The 25,573-nt window shown below is 40.6% G+C and overlaps 1 protein-coding gene across 5 annotated transcripts in view; it reads right to left on the reverse strand.

Moving 5' to 3' along the window:
* Positions 1 to 25,573, reverse strand: part of nav2a (neuron navigator 2a) — a 249,627-nt gene that overhangs the window by 141,515 nt on the left and 82,539 nt on the right. For 4 of the 5 annotated variants that reach the window (XM_041783537.1, XM_041783559.1, XM_041783548.1 and 1 more), the window contains exon 1: positions 3,709 to 3,804. The exons of the other annotated variant lie outside the window; for it this stretch is intronic. In XM_041783537.1, coding sequence (XP_041639471.1) covers positions 3,709 to 3,780 — 72 coding nt within the window. In that variant the 5' untranslated portion in view covers positions 3,781 to 3,804. Of the gene's footprint in view, positions 1 to 3,708; positions 3,805 to 25,573 lie in introns of those variants that run through there. 5 annotated transcript variants of the gene reach the window in all.

Genomic DNA, 25,573 nt, shown 5'->3' on the forward strand with positions numbered 1-25,573 from the left:
TCTAGGAAGCCCACTTCATTGCCTGTCTCTGAAATCTCCCGTTATATGGAACTTGGTCTTCAGTTTGAAGACAGTACTAGGGCTCGCTCCAAATAATGCTGCAACTTGGTTTTCCGGAACACACACTTGAAGTTGCCTTTCTGAACGGGCTCTATCCAGGTCAGTCAAATGTTCACAGGTGCTGAAAATCAGGGGCCAATCAAAAGCTCAATAGCAACAGCAGATTAAGCTGTTTGGCATTGGTAGAAAAGATTTGACAATTTTTTCATGGGCGCAACCCACATACTCAGCTCTGCTGCTCATCCTCAGAAATGTGGCACCATTTAAAAGGGAAATAAACAGGCTTTCCCACAGTCTTAGATTTATTGCCAAGAAGCATTGTTACAATGAAGAAATGATCTAGCAAACACAAACTTCCTTACTTTTTGTGCTTGGTTTAGATTAGGTAAGATGGCCAGGGTCTAGGGATGTAATTTTAGAAAACACCCTGACTTTTTGCAAGCAGATTAACAATCAAAGAGTGACCTTAATGCAGATTATCTAAAGTAAAAAGAAGTCCAGATATCCCTGAATAAAGTGGTAATTAGTCTCTTTATTTCCAGTTTTCATTCACGCCCTCATAGAGCAGACAGCTGCGTACCATGCTGAACCAAACTGAAGTGGACTGCTCAGTGGAAACGATCTATATTAGCCTGCCATTGATGTTGTAGTCCACCAACTCATGCATGGCTGAAACCATAATGCACATGTTCATGATGTGCATAAAGTCTCACTTTTCAAGGAAACTGTCTTGCCAGTTTGAACAAAATCAAAAATGGTGCAGTCTTTAAAAGTTTGCACTCCGATCGTTATCAAAACGTTCCATTTTTGGGCCCCCAAGACATTGTTGTGCAAATGAACCACAGAGCAACAAAAGGTTTCCATTTTCTGCACAAATTACTGCAGCATTACAGGGTCTTAGTCTGTCTTATGAAGTTGAAGCATAAAAACTGGCAGCTACATTTTTCACATTTTTACATATGACAAAAATAACACATAACACCTCAGGTCTGTCCATAAAACCCACATGTAGATGGCGAGGTGCTTTCCAGAAACAATTATGTTGATAACTTGAGCACTATTAGCCTTATTACTTTCAGGGTTCAGCAGGCAACTTAAAAACGCCTGCACTTATCACGCCATTATGGACCAATCTACCGACAGGAGCAGGGACTATAAAGAGAGCTGAGCAGGTCCTGAGCTGCTGTAAAGCGTTATCTCTCACGAGAAGCTTTCATGGAACTGAAACGGCTCTCGTTATATTTCAGGTAATGGCACTGAAGTGAGAGCTGAGTCCACAAAAGACACGCTCGGTTAACACTGCTTTTTTTCTGCATTTTCAAAGGAAATCTGCCATCAAACGTGAAGCTCTCAGTCGGCTTAGATGAAGGCCTCTTCCTCTGACCATGTTAGGACATCCAGGGGTTTATGAGGTAGAGCTCCAGTCCTGACCGTAGACTTTCATTCATTTGTTGAACCAGGGCATGTGTGTGCTACCTGCCTCAGTCTGGGTGCTTCTACAGTAATTCCTGGCAGCTCTTGGGGATCTAGTTTTACCCGTGATGTTTCTATTTCCAGCTGACCCTTCTTCTTAGGTATCTTTCCCTCATAACTCCAAAGCCCCCTCGGTACATGTCTGTACTGTCCAAACCTCCACTTTGAAAGGTTTCCTTCACGTTTCTGTCTGTTAAATTCATATGTCTGTGAGATTTTGTGTTGTCTTTAGGTCAAAAATGACCCACTCTAATATCAATGTTCTTCATGTTTTTGTCTTCCATCTATTATCCTGTTTTATTAGAGCATAATGTTGTTGATTACACTCAATTTGAGTTAAAGTTATGCTTAATATGGTAGAATGCATGGAGTTTGCAGTTGACCTGAAAAAATGCATCATGACTACATGTTAAGAAAGCTTCAGTTGCATTCACTAATTTGCATTCACAGCTAACTCCAGCCTATGTTAAGGCCATGCATGTACACTGTAGCTATATCTGAGCTAGTCGTTGCACTAGCGGCGGCTGTTGCTCTCGGCTCAAAAGTTGCACCCTGGAGCTTTGCAAGATGAATCTAATGAGAGACATGGAGGCTTACAAATCTATCTGCTTTAAAAGATTACCTTCTATCAAAAGTCAGCAAAGGCCCAATTATCCAGTGGTTCAAAAGATTACCTTTATAGATTTTCCTGTGGTGTGAGGAGTATTAAAAATGATCTTTCCCTCCGCAATCGGAAGACCATAATGACTGCTCCGACCTGAGATTGTATATATTAAACATATTCAACATGACACACAAAGTTAGATGGAGGTTTAGAAACAGAGGGCCAACTTAAAACAGCATGAGTTGCAAAGTAACAGGTTTAAACCCTCATTTAAAAGAACCAAGAGTCAACCAGGGATGGTCCAAAATATATTTTGATGTCTTAGCTGAAAGCACAATACACAGTGCTGTGCAGGACTTTTAGACATGTTTGGGCCAAAAATTGAGGCTGAAAGGAGGATTGTCACAACCCCAGTCATGCTATGGATGTTACATACCAGCAGCATAGGAAAATAATCTGTTAAAAAAACAAAAACAAGTCCACACCTTAGGGGTGGAGTAAGGGGTGGATGTGGCCATGAAGGATAGCCTAAGGTACAATCCAGCTGGTAGTAGGGTAGCCATGAGTCCCTGGTTGTGCTGTGGATGTCTCGAGGGTCCAAAAACCACCAGGGTTGAAAAGATCTGCACAAAAGAGATGCCATCTAGCTTGACCTTGGCTGTTGAGCTTGACCTTGGGTGCTGAGTGACACACTTGTCAAGCCTGACTCTGGCCACCCTTCCTACTCTGCAGCCCCAGGCTGTGGGACATTGGGCCCCACAGTGAATCCTCAGTGGCCTAAATACCTAAAACTTATGCACATGACTGCATATTTTAGTTTTTTCTGCAGCGATATAACAAACAGTTGTAACAATACCAGAACCATTAACGTTGATATGACTCTAGAGAACCCTGTTTAAAGTCACAGAAACAAAAAAAGAAAGCTTGAACACCCAAAATTAGGATTTTTTTTTTTGTTGTAAATTGACAAAAATTACAGCCAAACTTTTGCACACTTTCTAAACTGAACAAAAACATTGACAACATGTTAGTATGTTGAGGTTGTTTAAATGTATTTACTCTTAATCTCAATGTTCACAGTTTTTATTAAAAATCACATTATCATGATCTTTAGTCACATTTCAACATAAAAAGATCAAGCACTGTTATAATTACAAAAATACTCTGGCATCTTTTAATTTTCACCCACATTTTCTAATTTTTCCAGTGGTGTTGTGCAATTTTGACAGTTTCCTGCAATTTATATGAAAATAAAACAAAGATTTACCCAATATTGGATGTCTAGGATGTTTGTTGCAGTGGTATCAAACAGGTATAAATTTCATTGAGTCCTGATGATTCTGTGGTCATTTAGAATAATATTGTCATTGGTCCCTACTGTAAACAGTTGCCATTATGTTTTTGTTTTCCAGATCAATATCAACATAAACTATAACAACATAAATGATATAGTCCTGCAGTTTCTCTTAAAAATAAATCAGTATATCTTTAGAACTCAATGTTTTTCAGCCTCAGCAAGAACTCTAAAACTTTTTTCATACCAACTCTGTCTAATCTATTTGGTTTCCTACCAGTTTGAAGTTTGCACAGGAGAAGCGGCTGTAGCTCCTCGTCGGCACCCTGAGGCCTCCATACTCCGCCATGTTGACCCTTCAACTTAAAGACAACTTTCAGGCAACGCTGCTAACTACAGTTCTTCCAGTGGACCAAAAGCTGATCCCACTCTGTCATAGAGCTAAGGAGAAGCGGGTAAATATAGCCACGCCGTTTGATGACTCTCCTGTCCCTCCAAACATCTCTGTAACGGCTCTACGAACGGGACGCGTTCCACTCCTGGTTGTACTCCTCTCTCTTATCTCCGTCTCTCTCCACTTCATAGTGAAGCCTCAGACACTCTGACACTGTTTTAACCTCACTGTGCCTCTCTCTCTGGGTGTTATTTACTCTGAGTCAGACAACCTGACTCACTGCTCTGACTATTATTGGGAGAGAGACAGACGAGGAACATAAAACACAGAGAAATGAACTTTTGTTTTGATCACATATCAGGGTAATTGACATGTAAATGACAGATGTTACAGCTTGACTGTCATTTTTTGACTTAAGAGTGCTTAAAGTGTTCTTGGTTTTCTTATTCAAACTGTTGCTGCTTATCTTCTCTTTCCTAAAGCTCTGAGCATCTAAATAAATGATCTTAAACTGATCTTCTTTTATTGGCCAAAACACATATTCGATGATACATCCAGACTGCGAGGCCACACACCCACAGTTTCTAATGATTTCAGTGGAGATTAACAGACTTGAGACCTCACAGAAACTCACATGATCAAACGTGACTTCAGATGAAAAACAGCAATGGAGGAACTCTTGCTATGATCATCTCCTTCTAGGTTTTTCTTGTGGTGTCTGTTCGTTGTAACTTGCATTTTATCACACTTGTATTGTTACTGAAACTGAACAAGCTGGTGCTCAAATGCGTTTTTGACCATGGCGATATTTGTGAGCTGGAAAACTACAGAACATCTGGTTAATGACACTTCCAGGTCAGCACACTGTCATTGGATATTCTCAGCTTTCAGTCACATGACTGTCCTGGAGGCCTGAAGGGCAAAAAAATCATACGACTGTAGTAGCTACCATCAAAAACGATTTGACACTTTGGTCTTTCATTCTCCATAAAGAAATGGAGAATAAAATAACATGTTCTGCAGTTTTTTGGTGTTAACATCCACTGGAAACTACAGAAAAATGGAAGTAGGGCTGCCATAAGATGCAAATTTCAAATTGCAATAAAATACCTGATTTTTCAGGTTGATCATGATTAATCTAACATTTTTGTTACAACTTGTAACTCCACTATTTTGCATTTAAAACTGCCATTATTTCATTTTGGATTCTTGTAAAAAGAGTACTGGAATTCCTGTCTGGATACAGACCAGCTTTTATTTTAGAGGAAAATAAGGACCTTCAAATAGATTGAAGATTATGACCTGAACTCAGCAGGGGAAGAGGAACTTGTTATGGGTTGCAAGGGGAATAAGGGAACAGAAAAGTTAAATGAGTGAAAACACAAGCTGCTGAGCTGTGAGATGTGACTTTAAGGAGCAGTTGTGGACTTATTTCACATCACTGTGGCTGCAGGGAGATACTGCCACAGAGTGCTGAAGGGACAATAAAACATGCAGTTAATCATGATTTTAAAAATGCATGCACTAATTACGAACCTTAATTAATCGCAGTGAATGCATTAATGCAGACAACCCCAATTTAAACTGTACATTTTGCCCTTTACTTTTGGACAGCATGCACCAGTACATCTCCTGTAGTTGAGAATCCTTCCCCTAAAGCTTTCACCAGGATGAAAGTCTGCAGAAGTAAGGAAAGTTCAATGTATTCATGGTGTGACTGGATAATTAAGGTTTCTGTCTGGGAAGTAAAGGGCAAGAAAATCTTCTTCAGGTGAGTGCTATTCAGGGAGTTACATTTGGATTGAGTTTGAAGAATATGATGTCAGGATTAAGGAAGGTCTGTTAATTGCTACTGTCAATTGTTTCCTACAGAATCCACTATTTCTGTGGGCTTTCTTTCTCTGATGGTGCTCTGTTAAAGTATAGCCCAGGCTCATCTTATTGCCAGTTAGTAAGTCTAGATAGAGAACAACTGTCTTTCATTAATGATTACAGAATAAAACGTGTTAAAGCACATAGGCTGCCAACAAGACCGTCAACTTCTCTATAGGTTACAACAGAAGGAAACTGTTCTTGCCCCACCAGGGGGCAGTACCATGAGCTCAACGAATATCAAACAGGTTTGATAGTGACAATTTGAGATCAAGGCGGCTTGAACTTGATAGAGAGCAGTAAAAAGTTATATAGACAGCACACTTGAGCTCTATGTGGACTGATAATTGATTGCAACAAGTCTTAAAGCTTTCCCCTGCTACCATTCAAAACACCTGACCTAAGCAAAAAGTTTTGAATATTGTTAAGGTGACATCCCAGCAGCAGAGTTGGTCCTTATACCTCTGAATCATGACCCCCACCCCCCACCCCCCACCCCCAAACACTGTTTGAGAGACTCTCAGCTGTCTGATAACTTGCACACTTATTCCTCCAGCTTTTACAGAAACTTTATGTTTCTTTCACTGCCAGTGTTGATATCCCCAAGGCTAACGCTGACCTTTACAACAACCCTCTCTTGTAAAGTGTTGCAGTACAACAAAACTAACTTAGAGGACACATATTGGAGTCTGCAGCCCCTCCTGCTGTCTGACCATGTGGAGTCTCATCGATAAGGAGTCAGTCAGCTGCTCTCTGCTGCTGCTGAGGGCGACATGTGGCGACACATCCCCTCTGACCCAGACTGGGCTGCTGGCAGATGGTTGGTAGAGAATGATGGATGGACTGATGCATCCACTCTCACAGTAGTGTAACAGAAGGAAGCAGGAGGGGATGAGAGGTGGATAGATGTAGATGAAAGTCCACATTTATCAAAGTGTGTTACTACCTCTTTCACACCGAGCATGTAGAGTCACAAGCTGTGAGACTAGGGAGCGTGTGATGCTTAGAAAAGTCAGGATACAGGGAAAGGAAATCTCTCAGAGAACCCGAGCAGACACCAACAGATGGTCTCAGGAAATCAATGTCTCAGGTCTGTATGATATGACAGAGGACTGCAGTCTGCTCTGTAAGATGAGACTAGAAACAAGGCACAATGCAGAACTAATACTGCAGTTTTTCAGACCAAATCAGATATGAGTACAACAACAAGGACGGCACAGGAAGATGGCTGGAAAAATAGAGGTTAGGGGCATGCAATAGGGTCCTAAAACACTGAAAAATAAGATAAACCTCTTGGATTTCTTTTGTTTTTCGCTCCCTCTGCAGTGGTTCCACATGACTGTTACAATGAGTTTAATCTCAATTTCTGCTGTTTTTTGCCAGTTTGTTTGGATAAGTCTTGCTTGTAATATCAACCTTAGTTTGATGAGGTCTTTTAGTGGCCAAATAGTTCATAAAATCATTCAGATTTCTCTCTGGGTCTTTTTCTATTGTCTCTCATTTTCTTAGCTGGTCTTTTTCATGTGTTATGCTGGCACCAATAATAGTTGTGATTTGTTGGAGGGGTTCATTAGGGGCCCTGAGCAATTCATAGGCACCATGCAGTTGTTTTGAAAATCCCCGCAGGAGGATGGAAAAAGGGACAAAATGGACCCAGTGGAAGTAGTTTTGATCATTTCCTGTGAGTGGCACAATTAGAGTTTGTAAAAGATGGCTGGGGAGATGTTGGAGGGAGGTAGAGCAAAAGCCCTGAAGTCAATTTCAGATACCAATAAATCATAAACCTTACATAACAGTAAAAAAAAAAAAAAAAAAAAAAAAAATGCTACAAAAGCATGAAAACAGAGACATTTCTCATGGTTTGTAAATTCATTACATTTGGCCTGATTTGAGACATTTTTTCCAGTTACTTGAGATTTTTATATATATATATATGTATATATATATATATATATATATATATATATATATATATTCATTCTTATGTTTTATGTGCATTAACTTTTAATTTTTTATCTGTATTCAAATTTGTTTTGAAAATAGATTACTCTTAGGAATTTATTCAATTAAAAATCAAATGCATTGATTTACATCTGAATTTATTTAGTTTTTAAAATTTTCTTGTTTTTACTGTTTATTCTATTTTTCTTTATTTATTCTATTTTATATTTTCTATTAATTCTAATTTCTTTTGATTTGTGGTCAACAACGTTTTTGTGTTTTGATGTCATTATTAGAAATGTAGTAAAATTCAGAATTTTGTTTTTTATTTTTCTTCCATTTTTAAAGTTTCATTCTACTTAAATGTTATTTATTTCAATTTTTATTTTTTTTTTACTTTTTCAATTTGATTTATCTTTAGTTTTTATTTTATTTACATAGTTGAAAGGTATTTATTATCTTAATATTTTATTTCACTTTTTATTATATTTATTCTTTATTTAAATGTATTTAATTTTTATTTATTATTTTCAAATTTAGTCTTTGATTCAGTCTTTTTTTGTAGATTCAATTGGATTGAATTGCTCATGTAAAAATACATGCATCAGTAAATAAACTTATCAAAAAATATGCAAGTAAAATACCAAGTGTTATGTTCCCTGCATTGAAAAAAGCAGCTTGAAATTGATTTAATTCTATGTTTATCCTATTGGATAACATTTCTATTTGTACTTGATGCATAAAAAAGTATCAGGAAAGAAAGATATTCTTCCTTTCATTGAATTCTTAGTTACCACAGGGATTGAATTGAGAACATTCAACAATCTATAAAAATTCGGCCCTTTGGGATTGACAATAACATGATTGCAGTCCTCTTGAGAACCAAAGTTGCCCATCCCTGGTCGACATGGTTGAACCATAGGGGCCAATAATGAGAGCATTTTAGAGATTTCTTCACTGAGCACTTATTCTTTCTTTCAGACACAAGTATCTTGAGTTTACTTCAAATAAAATGAGTGGGTATGACTTCTACCAGTTTAAACCAACACTGTAGACAACTCATAATCTTACGTAAATGATTACAAAGCCACCTCAAAGTAGCATTATGCATCAGCATGCCATGACCAAATTCACTAAAAACTTCTCCCACAAATAGACTGACACACATGAGTTCCACATTGTCTAAACAGTGCAGATTAAAGCCTCAGAACATGAGAGTCTCTCCTCTCCATCCCATCTGCAGCTGGAGCTTCTTCCACTTTTTTTTCACCCCAGGAGGATGCACTGTGGTTGTTTCTGGTCTGTGGGGCCCCTGGCAGTGACTTTCCCTCCCTTGTTTCCATGTTTTACTCACACAGGCCTCTTAAGTGGCTTTTGCCCACAGAAAGCTGAAACAGGCCACTCGAAATGAGCCCTCATGTCTCTGCCTGCTCTCCGTTTGGCACATGAAAGACCTGTGGCTTTGAGCGGCATGGACGCCATACCAGGCACATGCTAGACAAAACGGCTTGGCCAGAGCTCTGCAGTTTAGAGGATGGGAAACAGAAGCATCTGTCAGAGAGCTGGATGTGCATGTGTGGTAATCTTTACATGCTGTATACAAAAGGTTTTGAAAATCACCACATGAGGATGGAAAAGGGAACATTTTTCACCAAGTGGTGGTAGTTCTGATGATGCTTTCCCCTTACTGAGTAACAAAGCCAAAGCATGCAGAATTTAAGCCAAAGAAAAGAAAAATATTCAGTAGTAGGTACTCGACTTCTAAATCCTCTAAATTGGTGCTTTGGTTGCTGTGCAGTTAAAACGGCACAGCGATGTCTGCAACATCTAATTAGGACAAATCCCAAGACATGCAGCCTGATGCACATGAGGGCACAGCAGCCCAGAAAGTGTTATTAAAGAGGGTTTATCCTGTTAGACTCACTGTTTGAGTGAACAAGCCATATGCAAAGATGGAACTGATTTCCCTGCAAGGAAATTACTACGAAGCTGACTCCTGGTCCTTGAAAAATAGAGTCTAATTCTTTAGGTGTCTTAGAGTGCATCGAGCACCTGAGCTCCAAAGTCGAGTTTGTTTGACCACTGTAAATGCTACGTAGTAGGAGTCAACTGATATTGATTAGTTGAGGGCAAGACATGAGGCGGAAACAAAGAAAAAGGGGAAGACACATTGTAGAATGGACCTTAGGAGCAGTCAGACCATTGAAGGAGGCAGAGGCAGGAAGTGGAGCAAGCCCAAGAAAATGGGCATTTATTTTCTGTTTCCACAGTGCAGCATTATAGTGATGAACTCATTTGACAGCAAAACCCCGGACAGACTAACCCTCCATGCCAGAATGAGGGCCCTTATATACCCCCCTTCCCTAGGTGCTACCACAGGCAGGGATGCCATTTAAAATCAAACCTTAAACAATATTAATAAAACCCCAAATCCATAAATATATACAAATACCCGAATAATATTTACATTGAAAACAATTATTAATTTTAATTCGATTAATCAAACCCCAAAAACTAGAAGAGAAACAATTACATTTACTTCCCACCCCCTGTACCAATCTGCCGGATTGAGCCCTCCCGGAACTATAAAGTGGTAGACTGTTGCCTGCGGGACTCTTTTACTGGTGCACCAGCCTGGAAGTGGAGACAGAGAGGCACAGGTAAGTGATCAGCGCATTCATACATCACATGTAAGCCTATATTTCAATCCTGACAATTATTCTTTGCACTACATAAATTAACTAAGCCACAGAATCCTCAGTCTGAGCTAGTAATTTACGTTCTCTCTTTTTAAAGGTGCCGTGACGACCGGCAACAAGCTGAACAGCTGATCGGCTGCAGGACCTACACACACACACCTACACCTGCACTCCTAACGGTTACCAAAATAAATTAACCAAATAAAGCTTTAAACTTTAACTAATCCCTGTCTGATAATTAATTCATTATCATGTAACTGTCCACAATGCTATTTAAATTACTTGTAAGCCAAATGTAGCACAATGCCGTGTTAATTCCTCAGCTCACTCTGCTAGTAACAGAGTCTAACAGGATCTCTGTGACACACATCCAAATGAAGCCAAAGTAGCTCACTGTAATCTGAGTTTCATCAGCTATTGATAGAATAAAATGTTCATGCAGATAATTGTAAAAATGCAGAATAATGTCTCCAGTAATCCGCCAGGCCATGAATTGGTTGACCTCTACTCTGTACAGCGGTGTATAGTGCACTACCTTGACTCTGGCCTGAAAAGAAGAGGTAGACTTTGGCACGATATAAATCAATTGCTAATGCCTGAAGGCGAATTGTGGATGCAATTGAGGGCTTTATCTATGTTGTCTGTATTTCTCAGTTTTGCAAATGTGCAACCCAATTAACTAACCTGACATGCCAGATACTGTTTCATATATCCACTGCATGGATGCATTTCACTTTCATCTGAAAAACCTCCCATTCAGAGCATTTGGGAAGGGCGAGACTTTTCAAACATTTCTCAGAAGGTGATTGGACAAATATTCTGTCGCTTACATTCATAACAAGCCAGTCAAAACAAGACAAAATGGGGTTCTAAGCATGAACAGCACCAGTACTAACTCACTATATGAACAGTGGAACAGGGTGTGGATCAAACTTATTCCAAAGCCAGTTGGGAGATGAGCAAAAATTTCTTTCCTGCCAAGAGAAGCAATCAGTGTGGCTCTTTGCTCTTGTTTTAATACAAAAATGTGGCACAATTCCATAAAACTGCTGCTATTCTACAGCTGGATCTGAGCTGATCGCTACCATCGTAGTAACCATATACACCAGCTACTAAACCCCACTGGAAATGATTGCAAACTCATGCCGAAGCAGCTCGACTTTTGTTTGCTATTTATTTCATAAAGAAATATGGTGCTGTTCTAATAAAACTGCTGCTATACTATAGCTATACCCGAGCTAATTGCTACACTGGTGGTGGCCATTGCTATCATCTTCAAGCACAACTAAACCTCGCTGGTAGCTACCGCCTCGTTCTCCTCAAATGATGCTGATTGGCCAGACCAGTCCCAGTCTATGGGTCTGGCACAAACGGTGCAGATTGGAGCTTTGGATTGGATTCGTCTGATAAGAGACATGGCAAATCCATCAGCTCTGCAAGGTTTAACTGAGACACTATGTCTTGTGTCATATCAAGGCATGACGATGTACAGTAAGGGTAAACTGGCATTCTTATAGAAACAGTGTCTGAGTCCATAAATAACCTCACTGTGAGCTCTAAAATAAGTTCCTGTTTCAAAATCCTGCTACTTATGAAACAACTGCTCTCCCTGAGTAAAGTCTAATTTAAAAAATAAATCCTTCAAATGTGCATATCTATCAGAAGAAACCAAAACAATGCTCAACTCCTGATTATCTGCTCAATTTACTACAACACTGATGTGGACCCACAGTCTGTCTGCTGTTGGCACATCATTTTGGTCAGTCCTTCAAAATAGATCTCTTTCTCTCTCTCCAGGTGTAATTGAAGCATCTAAATGTGGCCTTTAACATCCAAATTACCACAAAGTCTTAGCAGAGTTATCAGTTTTATCAGCTCCATCTTTTCATCATCATTTCCTGCCAGAAATCATCCACCTCCTCCACCGGGGGATCTATCTTCCTGTTAATCAGAGCTGACACACATTGATTACTGTATCTTCCTGTAGTGTCTCAGTGCCAAAGATTTCCTGATAGACTGAATACCTAATTACCACATTATCTGTTATAATAGTGATCCAAGAACCAAAACTCACCTTTCCTTCAAATATTCACCTGAAATTATGCTGCTAACTCCTCAGTTTAGATCTGGCCAGAGTGTGGTGCATGATATCTAAATGGTCGATGCTTCAGAGGCACAAAGGTTGCAATGATATCCAAGAGCCTTTTACATCCTCCAGAGATAAAACTTTAATTCAGTGGGCCCTAATTTTAATAATTAGTGGTAATTATGTAGTAATTTCTCAAAAATAAGGCGGTGATTTCTTAGAGATAGGCTGGCAGCTTACCAAGTGATAACTGTGAAATATGGTGATATTAAAGAAGTATTTATCTAGTTATAATGCATCAATTATCAGGTAACTCCTAGTAATATTGTGGCAATTCTCTGGTAATTAGATCGTGTTTCACACAAACCCTGTGCCTTAACCCCTAACCCTAAAAACGACTTATTCTGGAAGGACTCACTTTATTTTAGTTGCCTGAGAATTGTCAAGCAACTTTTATAGAAAGTTATCATCTATTTCTTAAAAATTACCTACGTAACTACGTTGGGTTGGGTTGGGTTAGGTTAAGATAAGGGTTAGAGTGAAATACCACCAAATTGCCAGAGAATTGCCACACTATTATGAGGGTTAGGGTTAAGATTAGAGTTAGGAGGTTAGCATGAAACACCATCTAAATACCAGAAAACTGCCACAGTATTACAAGGGTTGGGGTAAGGTTAGGGCAAAATACTACTATCTATTACCAGAGAATTGCCCCACTTATTACAAAAGTTTAGTGTTGGGGTTAGGGTACTCACTAGAAAACTGCTACAGTATTACCAGGGTCAGGGTTCACACAATACCACCTTATTACCTGAGAATGGTCCCAATAGAATAAGGGTTTGGGCAAGGTGGGTTAGGTGTTTTATCTAATTACCGGAGAACTGCCGCAATATTACGATGTTAAGGGTTAGGAGTAGGGTTAGAGGGTTAGAGGGTTGGGGTTAGGGGAAAACATCACCTAATTACCAAAGAATTGCCTCAAAAATTATGAGAAATTCATGATAATTGATGCATTATTACTGGGTCAAATGCAATCTTATTACAATATAACTACCACCTTGTTCTTGCAACATAACTATACTTACTATACGTACTTGAATATGATTTCTATGAAATAACTAGGCATTTAAGGCCCATCAAAATAAAGTTTTACCCTGAAGTTTGACACTAAGATCTTGGCTGCATCAGAAGTGTATAAAACTTTAAGACTATGTTAATCAGCCTGAAAAAGCAAATATTAACTGCAAAAAAAAAAAAAAAGAGGAAAAGGTTGCCTGTGGACAATTACACCTGACATCACAGCACACACTGTGGTTTAGATAAGACTATAGGTAGAGATGGCAAAGACTGCACAGCCAATAAGATGCTAAAAATAAAACTCAGAAATTGAATGCATGCTAGCTGTGTGCACAAACCTGAGCACTTCCCACAAAGACAAAGGGAAATACCACAATGACCACATGACTTCTTCAGATGATGGTTTCATTCATCGGCATGTCAATGACAATGAATAAAAAATAAATACCATATTGTGATTTATGCAGCTCAGGTCATGAGCTGACATAAGGAGCAGGACAATCCAATAATCAATCGAGGTATATAAGAACAGAGAGGATTATGGACATGGACTGGACTTCATAATAAAAGGAGAGGTCATTTTAATTTCTGGAAGTGTGTGCACATGTTCAAGTGTGCAGCCTGTGATCCCTTTGTCATAGCACACGCTGACCCCATGGCCCTGCGGCCTCCTGTCAGTCACGCTGCGCAGAGGTTAGCGGTGTGTAATTAAACTAGGCTTTCTTATCGGCTCATCTCTAGACTGTAATAACCTCCTGTGCCTCCATCTCCCCTTCCTCTGTGGGCTCACAGCAGATCCAGATAAGGACCGAGGCAAGGAGAGAGAGAGAGGAGTAAGAGAGGAGAGTGTCCTGTCTGTCGGTGTTGTGTGTAAACTCAACAGGGTGCTCATTATTCAGAATGACTTTTATTAAATCTGCTGCTTCCTACTTTTATCACAAACATCAGCTATTACAGATCGGTTTTTTTTCCAATTTTAGCTCCACATGACCCCTCTGCACCTAACCCACCATGGTTTTTATCACAGTGCCCCAGATCCTGTTGAATATTTACCCCCTTTGTGCCGTTGTGCTCGAACCATGCCAAAGTAAATCAGAACCAAAGACTCTTTTTCATAGCCATGCTTGAAAACATCACACATGCAGCAAAAGTTTGGTTGAAATCCCTGCTAAGCCTATTTTAACTTTTCACGCAGACTTCAAAGTGAAGCTAGTCTCAGGTGAGGGGAAAAACCAGAGCCCACGCCTTCAGCACTTTCCTCTGATATTAAAACGACTAATCCACTGCAAGCATGCAATCTAACACCACGGTTACCGTAAGGCTGTGGGCTGATGAGACAAGTATTTTCACTGATGTGCAAACACGCAGTGGAGAGAAAAAAACCTTAGAGATGAGTCCTGAAGCTGCAATGCCAGGGGAGGAGACGGTTTTGAACCATCATCCAAAAAAGTAGAGATGCACTGATTGATCAGAGACCAATCTTGACCTGTTTCATTTGAAATATGCTGTGTTACATGGTTGTTAAGACAGCAAAAAAATCATATATTTAGAGTATGGAAATAGGTCTTTATGCCTTCCCATGATTTATTGATGGGGGAATCATTCAGTACTTTGCATTTTGAGAAACTCAGACTATCATGAGGACAGGGAAACTGTTTGGTACAATCTAGAACTCTTTACTGAATTCTGAAATGTTGAAGTGTGCCAGCTAAAAAACATTTTGATGCATTTGTTTGACCTTGTTTTAATTGTTTTAAGTCCATCTTTTTAATTAGAAAATGCTTGATAAAGGATAATCAGAATTATTGCTGCCAAAACTGATCACCCGGTTGTCAATACTCTGCTATCTACAGCTGAGAGAAGCTCTGTGTTTGCAGAGTTGACTCATAGGCAAACTGAACAGCCAGTCAAAAGAAAAGCGATACCATAAATCAAGGTTGTCAGGATTAATCACATTAATCATGATTAACTAAGATCCCAAATTGCATTAATTTTTTAAACCACAGCTAGTTGCTTGCTTTTTCATTCACTCAGCAAACTTTGGTTAAGCCATGTCAGCATCCCCTGCAGCCAGGGTGATGTAAAATAAGCACTACTCCTCCTGAATGCCTCATTTTAGTTTAAAAACTTGAAGACAGCTCAGTGGACAAGTAAAACGTTATCTGAACCTTGTGATATCAAACATTTACCCGGCAACTGTTCCCTTAAGTGTGCTGCAGTTCTGTGGTTAAGATAATGTTATAATCCTCGATCATGGAGGTCTTGATTTTCTTGATTCTTGTTTCTTTCACTGTGTCATATATCCATTGCATGTATTTTACATTTATCTGGGAAACCTCCTTTACAAAGTGTGTTTGGGAAGGGGAGGACTTTTCATAAATTTCTGGGAAGGTGATTGGAGGAACATTCTGTTTGTCACATTTATGACAGGCCAATCAGAACAACAAGACAAAATAAGGTTGTACACATGCACAGCTCCTGGAGCACAGTGCGCTGGTGAGGTAAACGCTGCTGTACTGATGACAGTGGAGCATCATGTGGTTAAAACTACAGTTTTACAGTACAGCTCTTTGTTCTTGTTTTGATCAAGACATGTGGACAAGGTCGGATTAAACTGTCACTTTTCTACAGCTACATGCGAGCTAATGGCCAACGGCTCCCAGTACAACTTCCCCCAACTATCGCAAACTCAGCAGGTCTGCAGGAGAGTGAAAACATCTTCACATCATGAAAAGCTTTCAATGGTTTTCATTGTTTCTTATTATGTAAATAAATGTGGTCCAGTTCTGATAAAACCGCGGTTATACTAAAGCTGCATCCGAGCTACACTAAGTGGCAGCCATTGCTATCTGCTCACAACTAAACCCCGCCCATATCTACTGCCTTGTTCTTCGCAAATGAAGCTGATTAGTCCAAACCGTGTTCGGTTTAGCACAAACATTGTGGATTGGAGCTTTTTTTTAAGATGAATTTTCCTGTTGACAAAAATGGAGTTTGGTCAATCCACTGGCTTTGCAGTGTCAGTGATCTTGGAGAATATGGGGAAATAATGTCCAATATAGAAAGAAGAAACCAGGAACTAAAAAATGAGAAAAGAAATATTTCAAGCAGTCCCTTGGTTATATAAGAAAGGGTTTATTTTACACTGTGATGATCTTAAGGTCCTCTCAGTGCATTTTATTAAGCAAAGGTAAATAAATATCATTGTGATGGTTTTAAATGTCACTATGAGAAAAGGAATTTAGGTTTTGGTGAGAAACCTGCACAAATATATCTGTCTGGAGGTAAAGTTTGTTTTCTAAGCATTTTTAAGTAACTATACCATCTACATAGTGCGAGTAAAAAGTGTTCAGAGACTTTTTGCCTTTCAATTATCAGACCATTTGAACCATTTATCCTGTTGAATGAGCTTGATATTTTTTTTAATTCTATTGAAAACTATATTAATTCCCATGAACGCAGACATGTAATGACTGAATTGTCACACTGAGTGAGTCAGCTGTTGTACTGTAGGATACAGGATGAAAATTTTGGTTTTGTACTGTTCTGTTGAACAAAAATGACTTTTGACTTTTTAATCAGGTTGTACTGCCACCTGTAGGAGGTCCCAGTACACTACAACACTAAGTAGACAGATCAAGCACTAAACCTGCTTATATATTAAAACAATAAATATGATCGGCTCTGGTATCTGTATATTTTGATATCTCTCATAGATGACCAGTAGCAGCATCAGAAAATCATATCAGAGTATTCCTTTAAAAAGGACGGCCAGTAGCAGGAAAAATGCCCAGTAAAGATCTGATTTTTAACCCTGCATGCACAGAAAATTCACTTTTCTACTGCCTCTCTAAAATGTACTCTCTGTGATGACTTAGAGAAGTGGAGCCTACCAGTTTCATGGTGAAATTCTTCTGCTCCCAGCGGCACAGCATCAAGCTCATCTTGCTTGTTTCAGCGTCCTTCCTCAGAGACACCTGCCTCACACTGACGAGGACAGTTTGTTGGATATCAGGGCCCAAATATGAGCCATTAGAGCCTGGTAAAGTGGACCAAACCAAGGAATAAATCCACAAAGAAGAAAATGAAAGGCTGCAGGACTGAGAGAAAAACCAGAGGTAGTATTAGAGCTGCTGCTTGCTAGAGAACCAGCAGGGCTCTGAACGCCTGAGGAGGGGAGAGCTCAGAGCCTCCAGCTTCTCTCCTCCCACAGAGAGATACAGAGGAGGGAAAAATAAATGCAGGAGGCGAAAGGAGAGAGGAGCTCCACGGCCTCTGCTGCTGCTCTGAGAGGAAGCCAAAGCAAACGCTCTGACAGGAGGAGGGGGAGGAAGAGGAGGAGGAGGAGGATACCCCCCCCCCCGTCCCCTCCTCTCTTGCCCACGGCAACACATTGTCCTATTGCTCTTCAATGGACCCTCGGTCATATGGGGAGGAGACCGAAGGAGAAAGGACAGACCTCTTAACCTTACACCACCCCTCCCCCGATGGTCAGTGTTCTGCATGACAAAAAAAGTGAGGAAAAAGGACAAAAAGGGAAGATCTGGGCACTCGTGATAACAGGAGAAAGATTAAACAGTGTGAACTGTAGAATGAAGAGGCCAAACCACCAAAGCTCAGTGTTAGAGCTGGGAATACTACAAGATTTATAGAGACATTTTCAAATGAGATAACAGGTGAAACAACATCATTGATATGAGTACAGTTTAAATGATGCTGTATGTTTCTTTTGGCTTTATCTGGTCACTGATGAGTGCAGTGTTGCATGAAGTGCTCTGAAAAGTACAAAAGAGGACAGGCCCAATGCTAATATTAAAGATTGTTCACTATGAGCTGTTAAACGCTCAGTAACTATGAGATAATCTAGTTGAAATGTTTACTCTAGATTTTATTTATTTGCAGAAGAATCAATCAAATCAAAACCAGAGCAAAAAAACAGAAGCCTTAAACACCCATTAAACACACATTAATCAACAGAATATGAAGGCATGTTCCAGCACACTGTCTAAGCTGCACAAATCTTGCCAGTTCCACCCACTGTTTCAAATGATGCAAACACTTTTATGCAATTTAGACTGGAGGTTTCCATAGTGTGTGATAGTGAGCCTCCCCTGAAAGAACACACTGTATTCTTAGGCCCCCACCTTTATAAAAAAAATTGAATATGATGTCCTTCTCCCTCACCCTGCTGCTGCTGCTGCTGGCAAAGCTTCGCCTCCTCCACCCCAGCCTCCTCCTTTATAGCATAAAGCATGTTGGATGAACATATTCAGATTTATGCAACTAAGGGCTGCTTCTGAACTAATTTCATTGAATTCAATATGCATTGTAATAAATGTACTGTATCTATCCATATCGGTGTTTCTAGCCATGCAATCCCTGGAAGGTCGAAGCATGTTGCTTGACTAACCCAGGGAGCATCTCTTGAGCAGAGTCTTCTCCACCAAGAAAAGCTATACATACATTTTGCAATAAAATGGTTAAATCTATGATGATAGTGTTCCTGACTGAGCTACAGTTACCAACAGCCCTTGCATACCCATCATCCCTTGCAAAGGGGGAACCTAGTGACAAAGTTTCCAGATTGTGGAGGCTCCAGTGACTTTTAAATGTGATGTGCTGAAGCATTTTGGTTTCCCAGTGCCAAGAACTTGGAAAGTAGGAGAGGTGACGACAAACAACAGAATGCAGACACTGTACACACTTGATGGAGAATATGAGTTACATAAGGAGTCACTTGGCAAATTATCACCCCAAAAAGATCTCTCTGTATTAGAGGTTTTAGTATTCGGTTTTCACTAGAATCAAATCAAAGCTCATAATTCTGGTAATCCTAAAACAATTTGTTTGCTTACAGATATTGAGATATGACTTTAGTTCTGCATGCCAAACAAAAGTGAAGAAGCGATGATGGATCAGTTCTTGATAACAGCAGAGAGACTAAATAATGGGAAGTGCAGCACTCAGAGGCCAAACCGCAGCAGATCAGCACTAACCGCCTCTTTTCTATTTATTATTTCTTTAACCAGCTTCTTTGCTGTCTGGTAAAAACAGCAAAGTTTCATTTTCCCTGACCAGAGACGGAGCGGTAGGGCCTCTGATCAGCCGTCACCCACATCCCATCACAGCAGCTGCATGCTCGTATTTATGTGCAGGCCTGTGTACAGTGGGTTCATAACCTAAGCATTTCTGTATGTGTGAGTGTGTACACGAAACAGGGAGCCGACCGTTTGAGCTCCGTCCAACCCCCTGTGCACACAACCGCCCCACCACTGACCACAAATTACAAGCTGAATTTGAATTTTGGGAAAGACCCAAGATTTACAGAAAGTTCCCACAGTAGGGGGATGTCTGATCACTTCCAGCAGGCTTGACAAAAACGTTATAAGCCTCACCGATCAGCAGTAATACTCAGATCATGTAGGCAGTATTCAGTAATGACCTGTGAAGTTTTCACTTATATAAACATCTGTATATCTTTTTTATTGCCAAATAATAAACACACCGTCTATGCAAGTTACAGCTGGCTCATGACAGCTTTAATAGTCTTTTCTGGTGGTTTACAAAGCGTTTTATGTCTGTGGTTGGTGTAAAATAGAAATAACGTTTGCAGCGGAAATGTAACTGAGAGTCTTTCACCATCACCTGAACATCATAAAACAACAAGGAAAAACTGATTTAGTGTTCAGTGCCATGCAAAAAGAAGGGAAAAGAAGCTACTCATTCTTCCTGCTGCAAATACCTCATGTACTGCTAAGGTATGATTATTAGCTTTAGCTAATTTAAACTTTTAAATGCCTCAACAACAGCTTCATCCACTGCATTTTTGCATCATCTGCATGCTTGGTTAGATGTTGCAATTATTTCCCAATTTTACAAACTGCACCTTTAAAGCTAAAGCTTAAATTTGTTTACCTTGCAGACAAAGTTTGAGCCAAATTTCTTTTAGCATGCTAACATGCTAATAATGATCATTTTAAGCATCTGAAGCATCATCATGCAAAGAAGAAGCTATATATGAACAAGATCTAGGAACACTGCTGTCCTCTCTGGGCCAAAGCTCTTTTAGCATGTGCTGAGGCTAAATGGAAAACTTTTCCGTGGCCAGAGGAATGAAAATTTGAATTTCTTTGTGGAAACCACAGATGTGGACTAAAGAGGAGTGGGACCAGGTAGCTTGTTATCAGTGCTCAGTTCCATAACCTGCATCTCTGATGGTGTGAGGTTGCATTGGTGCCTATGGCGTAGGCAGCTTACACATCTAGGAATGCACTATCACTGGTGAAAACTAGATGAGTTTTAGAGCAACACCTGCTCCCAACAAGACATGTCTCTGTCAGGGAAGACCTAGCATATTTCAGCAAGACAGTGCTAAACCACATAATGGATCCATCACAACAGCATGGCTTCACAGTCATAGAGTCTGGCCATCCTGCAAGCAGAGCTTTCACCAACAGAAAACATTCGGAACATCATAAAACGAAAATTACAGCTAAGACCTGCTGTTAAGCAGGTCGAATCAAGAATGGGACAACATTACTCTCCTAAAACGCCAACAACTGGACTCCTCACTTCCCAGAAATTTACAGACTGTTGTTAAAAGAAGAGGGGATGCTACACAACAGCAAACCTTGCACTGTCCCAAGTTTTTTGAGTGCACTGTCCCAAGTTTTTTGAGATTTCCTGCTACCATCAAAGTCAGAATGAGCTATTATTTTTCATGAAATGAAAAAAATGTCTCAACATCTGGTATGATGTTTGTGTTCCATTGTGAATAATATATGAGTGTATGAGTTTACATTGCATTTTTTCATTTTTTAAGTTTGACAAAGCATCCCAACTTTTTTGGAATTGAGGTTGTATCAGCTGTACTGTTTGGCAAAATGCACAGAATTTAAGATGGTTATACAAATGCTTGTATGTAGGATATGCACAAATTTAATTTCATGCATGCCTAACTATTTACGATGAAATTAAAAGTGGATTCATGGTGAAACTGAAATCAAACGTGATCCTTTCAAAGCAGCTACTAATACTGCAGATGCAGCCTGTTTGCAATACTTTGTAATCCAAACCTGTAGTATTTCATCAATCTAAGTGATCACCTAGGATGCTCATCCCCTCATCCCATCACATCAGAGACACTTCAGTCCCCCATTGCTCCTAACCAGCATTGATTTAATGACACAGTGACTCTACAAGAGAAGAATATGTCAGCATTTAGTGCCTGTGTTGAACACTTTTAGGACAGGCCTTCAACAAGCTCATTAAGTGCAGCTGCAGAGAAAGGGCTGAGTATGGTTCCTTTCACAGGCTCAGATAAACCTCAGTGTGTCAGGGACAATGGAGGGACTAACCCTGCCAGGGAGGGCCCTTTTGTTTTGGGGGGCCCCCCACCCCTGAGCTCTTGAGGATGGGGAGGAAGATTGGCTGATGGCGGGGGAGATGGTGCTGGTGGTGGGAAAGGGGGTTGGGATGGCCCTGCTGCTGGGCTGTTTGGTTCTGGGTGAGGAGAGAGGATGAAGGACATATGGGCTCACTAGGGGTTAAGAGACGCACAAAGGCAATGGACAGCAGTCTACTGTGGGGGTGTGATGGAAGACCGACTATTTGGCTTTTAATTGACTTCTTTCTATCACATATATTTATATCAGGGGAGCAGAGGCTGCCTGTCTTAACTGAACATGCTCAGAAATGCAGAAAAAGAAAAAAAAAAACACACCAGGCATGAAAGACATCTTTAAAATCAGATCATTCAACGAGCAAAAGAAATTAAAGACAACATTTGAATGTAGACATTAAGCCTTTAAAAAGAAGTTGTTTCGCACAAGTTACTTTTTTGTACATAACCATACATACAGTACGTAATGCATAATGACTGTGGAGGAAGAGGAGATGTGCAGCAGCAGAGAAAACAATGGCTGACAGTTTTAAAGACAACCTTATAAACCAAGTCTGCAAGTCTCCACATGTATGGTGTAACTAACTGCACAGAGACAAGCATGCTTGTTTAACTAGCTGGTGCTCTTAGAACAGTGCCAAGCCTACACCTGCTGCCAGTGCCTGGACAGGAGTCCTTTATATTGTGTTCATGTTTTCAGGTGACATTTCTTTGAAAATAGAGGAAATATGAAGCAATTTCAAAATGTTAATACTACTGAGAAAAGCAGGAGTCAACAAAGGAGTGCTCTGAAAATTGAGCATAATGTTAGTTCAGTCAGGACTACTTTGTCAAGAAACACACATGACTTGCTTGTATGGAAAGCATCAAGCAGGAACAGCACACGTTCCTGCCTTTTCTGTGCCTACAAGGAAACCCTAGGAGAGAAGCAGCAAAAAACTCAGAGCAGAGCAGGCTTCAGTGACAACAGAAAGACACTGATTAAGTCAGAAGCAGAATAAAGGAGGAGCTGGGGTGGAAGAGGGCTGCAAAATGCAGTTTGCACAGGGAGCAGCTAAGAACAGACAGGCTAGAGTGCTTAAAATATTGCAGCCTGAGTGTAATTAGCCAATAGCGTGCTTAGAGGGAATCAGCTGGCTGTCAGCTGATGAGGCCTGATCTAATGCTATGTGCTTGATTTCCAGCAGGCCATAGTGTTAAGCACTGCCATCTCATTGAGATCAGATGATCTAACCCAAGTCTGCATCAGCTGACTGCCAGCTGATTCACACTAAGCTTTCTATTAGCTAAATGCACTCCTGCCACCATATTTAAGTTACTTTGGCCCGCCTGCTCCTCGCTGCTCCCTCTGCAAGCTGCTTTCGCAACCCTCTTCCACCCCAGCTCCTCCAGTATGACTTAATATCATTCTGTTGTCACTGATGCCTGCTCTGCTCTGGGTTTTTGTGGCTTCTCTCCCTGCCTAAAACCAAGAGTTCACAAAGTGCTTTGCAGCACTTTGCAGAAGCAAAAAGACTATTAAATAGAAGAGTGCCGCAGATCCAAATGAAACAAAAGACCGAGACAGCAAAGGTAAACAGCATCAACAAAAATCCAACCACAAAAGAACCAAAATAAAACCTGATCAACATATTTAACCTAAACATAAGCTCCTGGACATCATGTATGAACCAAGACATAAGACAACAACAGCCCTAATGAGGAATACATTTTAAGTTTCTATCTTTGTGCATCTTTTAACATGGTTCATATGAGCATGTTACCACCTGGAGAACAAATATTATTATGTTATTGTTTTCATGGTTGTTGTAAAATGCAATTTATGTAAGGACTGTATAGCACTCATGTCAGTGGTAGACTTATGTTTTCCAGTATCCGATCTGTGCAGACATCCCCACTCTCTGCTGGCTCCACTAAGGTCGGGAAGTTATCCAGCCTGCCTTTCAGTCCTTGTTGACCCTGGACACGAGCCTCTGGGGAGGGTGACTTCAGCCCTGATGACCTCTACCTCCTGTCCTCTCCTCCTTTTTCCTCACTGCCTTCTGTTTCCAGACAGAGATGGGGCTGATTGTGTTAGTCCAACCGCCTCTGCGGTGTTGATTCCCCAGGGGGCGCCACTCACAATGACCCGTTTGTCTGCACCAACGGGCTCCCTGTGACGGTTAATGCTAGGAAAGCAGTGGTGGAGGGAAAGTGAAGGGAGGAGGGCACCTTGGCTTTCAGAAGAGATCAATGAAAGAGGTTGACTCAGGAAGCAGATGCAGGCTCTTAATTAATATGGTTATATCCTCAGCCATGACCTCACACAGGAAGCTGAGGGGACAACCTCACAGGAAGTGGAATCTGATCGAGACACATTAGACTGAGATGAGGTCATGGCTGCAGGAGCCAACTGCCATGTCATCATGTTCATCTTCAAAAAAAGGAGAGATTACACCAAAATTGAACAAAATCACCAAATAGTAACATATTTTTAAATATGTTCAGGGAATTATCATGTATTTCAAAACACATTATAAGTCCACATGGACAGTGTAGATCAAGTCTGTCGAGTACGTGGATTGGTGATACACCTGTGTGGTTTAAAACCATTAACTTAGAGCAGGGGTTCACAAACTTTCCAGCCTGTGACCCCTAATATAACAGGGGCAGAAACCTTGGACCCCCACGCTCCCTGCAGGGGATTCAAGTGTTTCGCATAAAGCATCAGTATAAATTGTTTTTTTGGGGGGTTTTTGTACCCCTCCCTGAGCTGCCACCTTATCTTGGTGGAGGGGTTTGCTTGTCTCAATGATCCTAGGAGCCAAGTTGTTGGGGGCTTCATGCCCCTGGTGGGTCTCCCAAGGCAAACAGGTCCTAGGTAAGGGACCAGATGAAGTATGGCTCAAAAACCTCATATGGCCAAACAGCGAGACGGTTTCCACTCTCCCTTGCTTGAACGCGGGTCACCGAGGCACCCTCCTGGAGCCAGGCCTGGGAATGGGGCTTGATGGCGAGCGCCTGGCGGCCGGGCCTGCACCCATGGGGCCCGGCTGGGCACAGCCCAAAGAGCCAACGTGGGCCCTCCCTCCTATGGACTCACCACCTGTAGGAGGGGCCATAGAGTTCGGGTGCAGTGTGAGCTGGGTGGCAGCCAAAGGCAGGGACCCTGGCAGTCTGATCCTCGGCTGCAAAAGTTAGACTAATTTTTAGGTTATCTTTTACAATAATGGATAAATATATAACTTAAAATCATTTTGAATGTCTCTATTTTTATGAGAAAGCATTATGTGACCCCACTTCAGTGACTCGCGGCCCCTCCAGGGGTCCTGACCCCCACTTTGGGAACTAATGTCCGAGGGCTAGGACACAGCTTCAAAGTGTTTCTCCAGTCAAACACTGTTTAACATTGTAACACATTAGAAAATATGCAGGAGTGCATGTACAAAATGACTCACTGATGTCCAGTCAACCAAAGTAATGAATGAGAATGGTGAAACGTCTGACTCCAAATAATTAAAGCTCTGTGATCTAGTGAAAAAGGCCCGGTTATTGTCAGGTTGGGTATTTTAAAGTTATGACTAGGATTGCAGAGCTAATATGTCATTGCAATATGTTAGCATTTTACTAACAAAGCTGTACATACCTGGAAAAAGGAATTATCCCTTGTAGACTAATGCACTGATCTTATAT

The sequence above is a fragment of the Cheilinus undulatus genome, linkage group 1 (assembly GCF_018320785.1).
Source record: "Cheilinus undulatus linkage group 1, ASM1832078v1, whole genome shotgun sequence".
Taxonomy (NCBI): Eukaryota; Metazoa; Chordata; class Actinopteri; order Labriformes; family Labridae; genus Cheilinus; species Cheilinus undulatus.